Raw genomic sequence first — 10,628 nt, 5'->3', positions numbered from 1 at the left:
TTTTACTGACACAAAATTCGTGTAAACACTGACATCTTATAAATTCTATCATTTTATTTTATCTTAAAGCTTCAAAATCTGATTATTGGAATAAGATTTAATATGTTATAAATTTCAAAAATATTTTTATAAAATATTTCAAATGAATTTAGTAAAAATAATCTCTCAATCTGCTTACATAATAGCTTCTACAAATAGCTATCATTTCCACTTGTCATCTTTGATAGCCCTGAACGTCTTCAACGGCTGGTAATTGATCGATCAGAAGGAGGACAAATGATTCAGCTGATCTTGCCCTCTCGGTCCACTGCGTTTCTCACACGTCCAAATTATACCCCTCTACATCTCTTCTTGGATAATAATACCCCAAAAATGACATCTCTTCACTTCCAAATTTCCACCAATATTCCTCAGTTACCCCTATAGTTCACCCAAAATGGCGACCCTATTCTCAACATCTCCGGCCGTTCTACGCCGGAGCCCCTGCTCCACGAAATGCTGCCTCAACCATAACTCGCCCGTCGACGGTGGTTTGGCCGGTTTTCCAGAAAAGAGGTTTGCATCGAATCGGCCGAGGGCGAAACCCCCTCGGCCGCGCAGGATAATTCTGGTTCGACACGGGCAGAGCCAGGGAAACGTGGACGAGTGTGTTTACACGCGCGTGGCGGACCCGAAGGTGGCGCTGACGGAGCAGGGGGTGGCGGAGGCGGAGGAGTGCGGTGGGGAGATACGGCGGATGATTGAGAAAGATGGAGGTGATGAATGGAAAGTGTACTTCTACGTGTCTCCTTACAGAAGGTCGCTTGAGACTCTCCGGAATTTGGCTAAGGCATTTGAGAGATCCAGAATTGCTGGTGTTAGAGAAGAGCCTCGTTTGAGAGAACAAGATTTTGGTATATTTTTAATTAAATCTCACTTGCATAAATTACGACCACCTCTCCATATGTTTTTCGTATTATATATATTTTTTTATTATTTAAAATATTAAAAATTATTTCTTAAAATTAACAATTATCTAATAAATACCCCTTACAGTGAGATACCACGAGAATATTTGTATAATTATTGACACAAAAAGTATATATAATTTTTTAAATAATAAAAAATAATTATAATTATGATAAATTTTATCAAGTCTGTTGTAATTTACCATATATTAAAAATTCGTATTATATTTCTTAATATGCGTTGAGTGTATATTTTTAAATATTTAAATATATATGATATAATCATTATACATTAATGTGAATTTGTAATAAATTTCAATTCGAAACTTGGAAAAGATGATTTTAGACTACACATTGTGTATGTATAAAAATGGGATATCACTTTAAAATAAAGTAACATTTTAAATATGTAAGTAGGATTAATTACATCCAGATCCTATCTTAAATGCTAAATTATACTTTTTCTAAAAAAAAATTTGAAATTACACTTACATTTCTTCTAAAAATTTTCGATTTCCACCTGACACAATTTCGTCAAGGTTTAGTCAAAAAATACTCACGTAGCAAAAAAAATTACATAATTTTTTTATTTTACCCCTTATTTAAAACATTCTTATGTATACTTTTGTACTTACAAATAGATCAATATAATATATATATATATAGTGTGGTTAACATTATTATATTTTTCTTCCTTCATAACTACAACATTATTACATAAAAACGTTAAATGAGAGGTAAATTAAATAATTTTTTTTTTACCAACATCAGTATTTTCCGTTCAAACCCTAACAAAATAGGGTCATATATGTAAAAAATTAATTTCAAAAGGAGTGTAAGCATAATTTCAGAACTTATTCAGGAGAAAGTGTAATTTTGTATTTTTAGAAAGAAGCCGAGTGTAATTAACGGTATATAAGTAACATGAATTTTGCATGCGATGTATATCTGCAGGATTATGTATAATATGAAACATCAATTTAGAATATATAATATTTGGATATATGTATACAGAATGGAGGTGAACAGATATTATAAAAGTTGATTGATGTGTGTTGTTGTAAGGAAATTTCCAGGACCAAGAACAGATGAAGATTCAGAAAGCTGCAAGAAAGCGGTATGGAAGGTTCTTTTACAGGTTTCCAAATGGGGAATCTGCTGCGGATGTTTATGACAGAATCACAGGTTGTAATTATTACTACAAACTCCTAACAATTTTAGTTTCTGTTTCAAGATTCCTAAGTAAGTAGTTGAAATATTATGGTGTCAGGATTTAGGGAAACTCTGAGAAGTGATATTGAGATAGGAAGATTTCAGCCGCCGGGAGAGCAAAGCCCCGACATGAACTTGGTGATTGTCTCACACGGTCTGACGCTGCGGGTGTTCTTGATGAGATGGTACAAATGGACCGTCCAGCAATTTGAAGCCCTTCACAATATTGGCAATGGCAAGATGGTTGTCATGGAAAGAGGTCATGGTGGAAGGTCATTAAATTATCTTTCTCTCATTCTTTTTAATTGGTCTTTAATTTGAGCTGTTAATTAGTACGATCAAGTTTTTTATAATGATTTACTATTCGTTGTTTCAGTTTAGTAGTTAACGTTGAACGTCGCAAAACCATGACTTCGGCTTGAATTTTTACCAAAATGTTTGTTGGGGCTGTATAATATAATTTAGCACTTTTTGGCATATGGTCTATTTACATAAATTACTTGTGTCTTTTAAAAAATTACACATACACCCGCTAGAAACGTCAGTATCATTTGTACAAGCTACCCGTATTTTTTTAAAAATTACACACACACTCTTAAGAAATATTGACAACATTACACAAACTACTCCAACTTTTTGGCTGCCAGGTATAGTTTGCACTTTATGCCATGACCTCTATGTTGATTTCACGTGGTTAAACATTGATTTTTTTCACGATAATATATCGATTGTAAAGATGTCGTGATCCAATTCCCATCCCTATGAAATGAGATGCTGCTCATACCGACAGTAATCCCAACACATGTAAAATGCTAGATTATATAAAACGATGTTGTCATCGTTATATTGAGACCTAACGATCTGTATAAATTACTGCAAGAAAAACATCCTTAGTATAGATATTTGACTGCTTTTTATAACAATTGACAATGACTTGTTTGGTTGTTGGCACTCCTTAAAAGCAGTCATGAATTGTTAATTTTTAAGAATTACATAGTTGTTTGTTAATAAAATGAGCACTTAGTACTTGACAACAAAGAAAGTGATGGTTGTGCAGGTACAGCTTGTTAGTGCACCACACAAGAGAAGAGCTGAAGGAGTTTGGATTAACAGATGCAATGCTAACTGACCAAGAATGGTACCTTTCAATATTTGATGCATCTTCAGATCATAATAGTGCTGAAATCTTATTGAGGATTAGGCTGATACGCAAATGAATGTTTGTTCCATGTGAAGGCAGAAGCATGCGAGGCCAGGTGAGCTAAACTATGATTGCCAGATTACTGGAGCTTCCTACTTTACCCACTTCGACGATGATCAAGAAAACCTGCTACATCAGTAGGTAGCGCAGCGATTTGAAGCTGGGAAACGCAGAGGTTTGGGAGTCAGCCCAGAAGAACAGTCAGGTGTTTGAAGGTTTTGAACTCATGACCTGATTGACATCCATAATTGAGGTCAAGTTTGAAAGCTCCAACGTAAGGATTTGAAACATCCCCATAAATAGTGAACGTCTTCTAGATCAATCGTGATAGATCATTACGTACAGAGCTACAGAAAAAACAATCTCTCGAAGATTCTTTCTCAATGTACTTTTTTATACAAGTTTTTTTTATCTGGAGCATTATCAAGAACTCTATGAATTTAAAGTGTGTGAACTAATAAGTTGCTTTAGTAGTAATCTACCAAGGCGCACAGAGCACATTGTGATTGAATTCGGACACGTTGAACAGCAATGGCTTGTGAACAAATGTCATCCAAATACGTGGATGGACCTGTCCCCTCTGCATTACGTTAACTCAATCCGCTTTATGTATCTTTGTAATATATGAATATTAAGCGGCAGATGATCTGTACGCAATTCAAGTTTTTTTCCTGGCAGACCGAAAATGTTGATCCTCAAGTCAAGTAAATCACAAGTGAAACGAAAAGATTGCAAAATTTGCAGTAAAAGATTTATTTTCCTGTAGAAGACAATACTATAGGCCAAAGAAGAAACATACAGAACAGAAGAGAATAATGTGCCATCAAGACCTGATGGCCTGATCATACATCATTATATATAGCGGAAAGCAGGACACTACCGAATAAAGGGTTCTTTACAGAGAAGATACAGATGATAACAACAGTAATCTCCAAGAACGTTTACCAGGAAAAAGAGAATAGTGAAACAAAGCACAAGAGCCTGAGAGGCCAAGATAGCATTTACCGAACAGCATACCGTACTGGTTGATGCAACTTAAATGCACGAAATGGAGAAATGACAATTTTTACTTATATCCACTATTTTAAGTCCTAGTACACGTAATTCACACTATGCAATTCCATTTTTTGTTGTATCTTAGCCAAATAAAAAAAAATGAAGAAACAAAGAATCAATCCAGCTAGCAACTGACATTTGGATGTATCTCATTTCACTAGTTCCTCAGCATGCAATCTCAAATGTCAGTATATTTTGTTTCAGCAAATTAACCCTCCAAATCAGAGGAGCTCATACCTTAGGTAGTGAATGGCAGGAGCAGTTCTTGGAAGCGAATACAATGAGCATCAATGTGTCAACAGAATCAGGATACTCCAACACCCATTTCCTCATTGCTTGTTTAATATGGAAAACTCCAGAAAGCAAATGGTGTTTGCAAGAACTCCAACATGCTGATATTGAATTTCTAAACAGTTCGAGAGGAAGAAGATAAATGTCACAGTTAAGGCCCATCAAGTTGAACTAATGGAGAGAAAGAATGAAGATTGCTAACTTCATATTGCTGCCCGTGAAATTTTATGAGTTGTCTGTTGTGGTACCAGTTATGATTTTCATTTGAGGTCTCTCAAGCTGATCACTTCGTCTCGAGAACGCCCTCCTCCACCAAACTTCAAATCCTCTCTGGATATTTGGACAATCATCACCGCTATTTAGAAATCTGTCAAACCATGACGTGAGAATTTCCTGCTGCCAGGCCATTGGCAAAGTTGATATGGTATTGCTAAGACCATCCTCAATTAAATGTCGGTCAAGACCTCTCGATGCTCTCCTCATCCATCCAAAATCCTCGTAAAAAGGAACCAACCACGTCTGCAAAAGCATGCACCTGGCCTCTTTGGAAGCCAGCAACTGCCTCTTTCCAATCCCAACAAACAGCCTGGCTGTAACTCTGCTGACTTCGTATCTGTGAATTGGGGGCACTTTAGAATGCACATGGGCCAAATCTGACTGCGAGGACCATATCTTCAGAAAGTCCTCAGCAATCTGTCTATCAATCAGTATATCCAAAAGCCAATGCAGATTATCTGCCTGTCGAGCTATCTGACCTACGTCATGCATGTCTGCTTCTGCTGCCTGTAGGAAATGACAGCGAAGCAATTTCAGGCACCCATCACAAGCAAAGTACAAAGACTCCTTTCTCAAATCATTCTGTGATGAGTTCTCACGGAGCATTTTGGTTACCAAGCTTTTCATATCTCTCCTAGCTTTCTCATCTTTTCCTTCAAGAACCACCTGCAATAGCTTGAGAAGAACTTCTTCATTATCATTTCCATCCTCAATTCCTGCTGTAGCATCAAGAGAAACCCTCTTCAAAACTTCTGCAGCTCCAACCCCTTCAAGCCGAAGCTCTGATAAAAGGGAAGCCACCTTCTCTTCCTCATCTTCAGCCCATGGAGCAGCTTCTAAGTACTCCAAGCAAGATAATACACCCGCATCAAATCCAATTGCTGCTGAGACCTACATTAAAATACATCAACCACATTTTCTCTTTCACATATACACGGGTTTTACCTCAATGTACTAAAAGTAATCATCCATCTATTTAAAATGTGCACCAAAGGAAAAGGTTCAACTCTTTACTAGACTTTCCAATGGATTGCAGGAACAGGACATTCTTATTAAACAAATTATACTTGTGTTCCATGCAATATTTAGGAATGTTGAGCTCTAGAAATAGCCAAAACATCCATAATGACCATCCATATCGTTGTTGTGACAGAAAAGAAGAGTGAAACTACTGACAAGCCAACATTTCAAGTTAGAAGTTGCCTATCAGATCTGGAAGCAAAATGGACTACTTTGAGGATCTCATTAAATTCAAAAGAGACCAATTTACATTTGTAGAAAGGCCTTAGCTTGTCCTTTTGTCATTTGAACTTTAGGTCTATGTCCGCCGAAACCCAGAATCCAAGGGCCTGCTGTCTAAATAAAAAGCTAATGATACTATGTAAGTTCCTCTAAGGAACGTTAGGAACTAAATTTCAAAATCTTATTGAGGTATGGGCAGCCAAGATCGAACACAAGTTATGCCGCTGCCAATTAAGATACTGCCAAATTTGATATAATTACAATCGCTAAGGCCCCATTTACTTTAATGTATAAACTTGTACAAGGAAATTAGTATAGGTCAAAGCAGTGCTTACCTTATTGTATGGTATCCCGGTATAAAACCAAAGGCCTGTACTAATTTACTGTTACACCTAAATAACTAATACCATCTTGGAAGGTGGTATAAAATTAGTCCGATCAGGACCCATTTTTGAATGACCATTTTAACCCTCTGTTTTTTGGTCAAAAAGTGAGATGAAAGACTTCCATTTATTTTCCATCATTTTCAGACAACTTTGAACTCTTCCACCATTTCTTTCCTCAAAGGCAACTTCAGTTCTTAGGTACTGAATCTTTAATTTTCTTCTCTTTTTTTTGTGCAAACTCCCTCCCAAGCTCTTAATCTTACAAACAAGCTTTTCTCAGCTTGGGATACTGATTTTTGGCAGCTATTCTTCTGAACTTGAGCTGATTCATTTTTTTCTTTTTTTTGGTTTTTACTTTTGTAGCTAAACTAACATCGCAAAACCAAAGCATAACATGACTAAGAACCATAGCATCTCGAATCTACACATATCTTTTACCTGGAGAATGAGGTTGCCAAAATTTATCTTCGAATCAGCCGAAGAAGCAAAGCTGCAATTCTGCTCGTGCAATTTTAGGGCAAAGAGGTGATTTTGGGGGGGAAATTTTGTTGTGCAATTACATTTTGTAAACAATGCTAAAAGGTAACTTTGCTGCCAAAATCACGAGGATCCTTGAAAGTAAACACCTTACAATTTATACCGTGGTTTTTTAATCATTCATTTAGTTAAAGACAATTCTATCACTCATTTAATTCCATACTCGAAGTAAATGGGCCCTAATTGTATGAATCTAGATCCATATAACAAATTACGGTTTCAGAAACCTCTACTAACTCAATAGAGCCATACGAAAAGGCATTGAAGAAAATTATGGGAATATACACACATCCAACATGATTTCCATATACTTAGAATTCGACATTTCATTCAGAATTTTATCCAGACAGAATTGTTCATCTTTCACACACAATTCTGAATTGAGGCAGATCAGATGTGCAGCAAGCCAAACATATTATCACACATTACACATCAGTTTTTCCAAACTTCAGTTGCATAATAGCAACCAAGGATCCAGCAATACTAAACAGCGCATCACAAGAAAGACAAAATTCAATGTGTTAGAGTCCTCCTAATCCCTTGTTTCAGTCATTCATCAACACAATTCGAAATCGAATAAATACACGTCTCTCTTCCTTCTATCACATTCTAACACTTACCAATGATTTAAGCAACAAGATATACAAAATCGCAAATACACAGAAATAGGGATTAGCAGGATTACCTTGAGGATTCCCAGTACTCGGGAAACATCCTCCTTCATCAGCTTCTTCCTCAAGTCTTTACAATACATCAACCTGAGAGTCTCTATGTAAACCTCAATATCATCACAGTCAGCTATCTCCACAATGTACAGCCCTGAACTGCGCTGCTGCTTAACCCACTTCTCATTCAACTTCAAAGCAAAAAATCTACTGTGAGCCACAAGGATCTGCCTGTGAACGCTAATAGAAACACTAAGACCGTCCTTGGAACTCAATGTCAGCTTCACATCACTGGATCCCTCATCGTTGAACTGATTGCCGGGGCTCCTCAAAGCCAAAAGATCCATCAAACGCTGCTGCATTAGTGCCTGCTTGTCTTGTGATGGTGGGTTCATGGGCATCTTCGAATTTTGGTTGTTTTGAGCTGAAACGGCGCCGTTTTCAACGAAAGTAGTAGCTCTGGGGTGGCAGTCGGGCTCATTGGCCATCATTTCAAAAAGGGTCGGACTCGAGCGGGTCTTATCCACTGAAGGCGGAGGTGACATCGGATTGAGGAGGCCTGCGGTGAGCGCAGAATTGAATTTACTAAAGGACGACGGAAAACCATCTTGGGCAGCGGCGGGGGAGGGGTGGGTGGGGGTGCCACCGCGGTAGACGGTGGTGGATCCCATGGCGGAAGGTGAGCAACGGATCTTGAGATCTGAAGATGAGGAAGATAGCAGAGGGGAGGCTACCAGGGACGACCCCGACTCGGTGGGTTCACCCAGCAGCTGGTTGTCAGGAGAGCAGACAATGGGCGAGTCAATATTACGGGTCTGATAGTGGGTCCGGGCAGAATCGGTGGTGATGGTGGTCTCACGGCAGCGACGGCGTTTGATTTTAAGGGGTTGGTTCTGGAACTTGAGATGGGTAGTAGTAGTTGCCATGTGATGGGGTTATTTACTATTCAGTAGTGTGTTTTTGTCATGTAGCATTAGGGCTCCATTGGCATCATCAGTCAGAGATATTTGCAATGCGAGTGAAAGCAGAAAAGAATTTTAAGTTAAAGAAATGGCGATGGTTTCGAGACAGAGACAGAGACAGAAACAGAGACGAGTGTTCATATCATATGCAGTGAGTACGTATGTATGTATATGTGGTAAAAGATATCAACTTCTTTCCTTATTACACTCAGTTTTTTCCTCACTCCTTTTCTTCTGTAGCAGTCAAGGTATTGGGACCTTCCCTTTCCATGGAATTCCAAGCCAAGGCAGAATGTGATCCACACATAATTTGTGCCACCTCTATCAATGATCAAGATCATGATCTGGCTATGTCACATTCTTAAATTTGTGATAGGGTCTCAGGATAAAACAAGTAGGTCGAGCTAGTCGAGTTCGTTACCGACGAAAATCCTCCAATGCCCAAGTTAAATCATGATCGCCAGGAAAATATGTGATCTCAAGTTAATGATTGAATGCGATAATGCCAATTACTTCAATTTGACCAGGCTTGGAGTATTTATAAGGTACATTTGGGCATTGTAGATCAACACGTGTCATAATTCAAGCTTTCCTCATTACAAGCATATGGTGTTTAATCATTCCACATGGTCGGATTGAATTACGGGGCGGGTCCAGACGACTCGACCCGCGATCTTATTCGCGAATTCTTAGTGAAATGATCCTTATGCCATTAATGAATGGCTCTTTTGTCTTTTAATAATTAAATCCCTATCATAAATGGATATATATTATATGTCCTTTATGTAAGGATAATCAAAGTTAAATATAGAGAGTTAAATTAGACATAATTATATTGATATTTTATTTTATTAAGTAATTATAATGTAATGTAATGTAATATTTTGTAATCTTGAATTATTATATACATGAATAGTATCAAATCGTCTTCCCCACCATGTACAATCTCGATTAGTATCTTGTACAAATAAAAAAGTCATGAAAATTTCTACGCAATTTTAACTTTTTTAAAAATTATTTGGAGACAAATTGAATTTACGTCAGTCTAAAAATAACCTCATTGATTTTGATGTGTTGTTGTTTACTAGTATCCTAAGTAGGGCTAATTACTAATTATTATGGTATAGTGGTTAAGGTTAAAATATTCAATTTTTTTTTTTTGCGAGGTTAAATGTACGTTACGATCTAAATGTTGATTTTCATGTGATTAAATATTTATTTTTTATGATAATAGATTAATTATAGAGTCAGCGGTGGTTACTAAGTTAAAAGTATACATATATAGTTTTTAATTAATACAATAATTCAAATACTACAATAAATGGAACATATATATGTATATGCAGAGTGAAATTAATTTTTTATACACTTTGTATATATAAGGGGACTAAAAATGAAATCAAACTATTTGATACTCGAATAAAATTAATTGATTAAAGCTCGTTTTTCTTGAATTTGTTACACTTAAGAAATTAAATTTGAATATTTTCTTTGTTCAATAAGCTTTCGAGTTTGTTTTGGGTAGTACAAAAATAGAAAATATACTTAAAAATATTAAAATATTCGAACTCGACTCATCTCTAATCTAATTAAAACTCGTTTAAATTCAATTAGATCAATAATCAAAGTAAATTCAAACTCGATTTAACGGGCTTCGGGCCCTCCAACTAAAAGCCCATTCAAGTAGATATCCGGCTGAGGAGATTCTAAAACCCATCTATACTCGGGCTGAGCTTGGGCATTTTAATCGGGCTTAAATCTGAATTTCGATGATTACAAAAGCATGTACACTGGGCCTGTTTATGTTATTCGGGCCCAAAGGGAGTTAATGGGCTTTAGAGGCAAAAACAGGT

General features: G+C 36.8%; 2 protein-coding genes across 4 annotated transcripts; one reads left to right on the top strand and one right to left on the bottom strand.

Annotated features, from left to right (window-relative positions):
* Positions 1-204: 204 nt before the first annotated feature.
* On the top strand, positions 205-3,805 carry LOC105158150 (phosphoglycerate mutase-like protein AT74H). 2 transcript variants are annotated; one of them, XM_088881869.1, is made up of 5 exons: positions 205-893; positions 2,013-2,132; positions 2,218-2,431; positions 3,217-3,297; positions 3,400-3,805. In XM_088881869.1, coding segments are annotated over exons 1-5 (873 nt in total). In that variant the 5' UTR covers positions 205-436; the 3' UTR covers positions 3,401-3,805. The 2 variants fall into 2 exon arrangements, with proteins under 2 accessions (XP_088737995.1, XP_011073097.1); XM_011074795.3 differs by having other exon boundaries at positions 209-893; positions 3,396-3,805.
* On the bottom strand, positions 3,672-8,987 carry LOC105158171 (BTB/POZ domain-containing protein). 2 transcript variants are annotated; one of them, XR_016066004.1, is made up of 3 exons: positions 7,834-8,986; positions 4,654-5,874; positions 3,672-4,031 (listed from the first exon to the last, which is right to left on the bottom strand). XR_016066004.1 is itself a non-coding variant. In XM_088881865.1 (3 exons), exons 1-2 carry the CDS (start codon positions 8,737-8,739, stop codon positions 4,933-4,935), a joined length of 1,848 nt encoding a protein of 615 aa, XP_088737991.1. In that variant the 5' UTR covers positions 8,740-8,987; the 3' UTR covers positions 4,166-4,822; positions 4,910-4,932. The 2 variants fall into 2 exon arrangements, 1 of the variants encoding a protein (XP_088737991.1); XM_088881865.1 differs by lacking the exon at positions 3,672-4,031 and having other exon boundaries at positions 4,166-4,822; positions 4,910-5,874; positions 7,834-8,987.
* Between the last annotated feature and the right edge of the window lie 1,641 nt (positions 8,988-10,628).

This window comes from Sesamum indicum, linkage group LG1, assembly GCF_026168435.1.
Source record: "Sesamum indicum cultivar Baizhima isolate 11 linkage group LG1, ASM2616843v1, whole genome shotgun sequence".
NCBI lineage: Eukaryota > Viridiplantae > Streptophyta > Magnoliopsida > Lamiales > Pedaliaceae > Sesamum > Sesamum indicum.
This window is presented reverse-complemented; position numbering and strand designations above follow the sequence as displayed.

Bases quoted from the DNA above. Each gene is read 5' to 3' on its own strand.
- LOC105158171 (XM_088881865.1), bottom strand. From the start codon at position 8,739: ATGGCAACTACTACTACCCATCTCAAGTTCCAGAACCAACCCCTTAAA. The intron at 5,875-7,833 runs GTAATCCTGCTA...ATTTTAATGTAG, and splicing joins GAGTACTGGGAATCCTCAAG to GTCTCAGCAGCAATTGGATT.
- LOC105158150 (XM_011074795.3), top strand. From the start codon at position 437: ATGGCGACCCTATTCTCAACATCTCCGGCCGTTCTACGCCGGAGCCCC. The intron at 894-2,012 runs GTATATTTTTAA...TGTTGTTGTAAG, and splicing joins TTTGAGAGAACAAGATTTTG to GAAATTTCCAGGACCAAGAA. The intron at 3,298-3,395 runs GTACCTTTCAAT...TTCCATGTGAAG, and splicing joins ATGCTAACTGACCAAGAATG to GCAGAAGCATGCGAGGCCAG.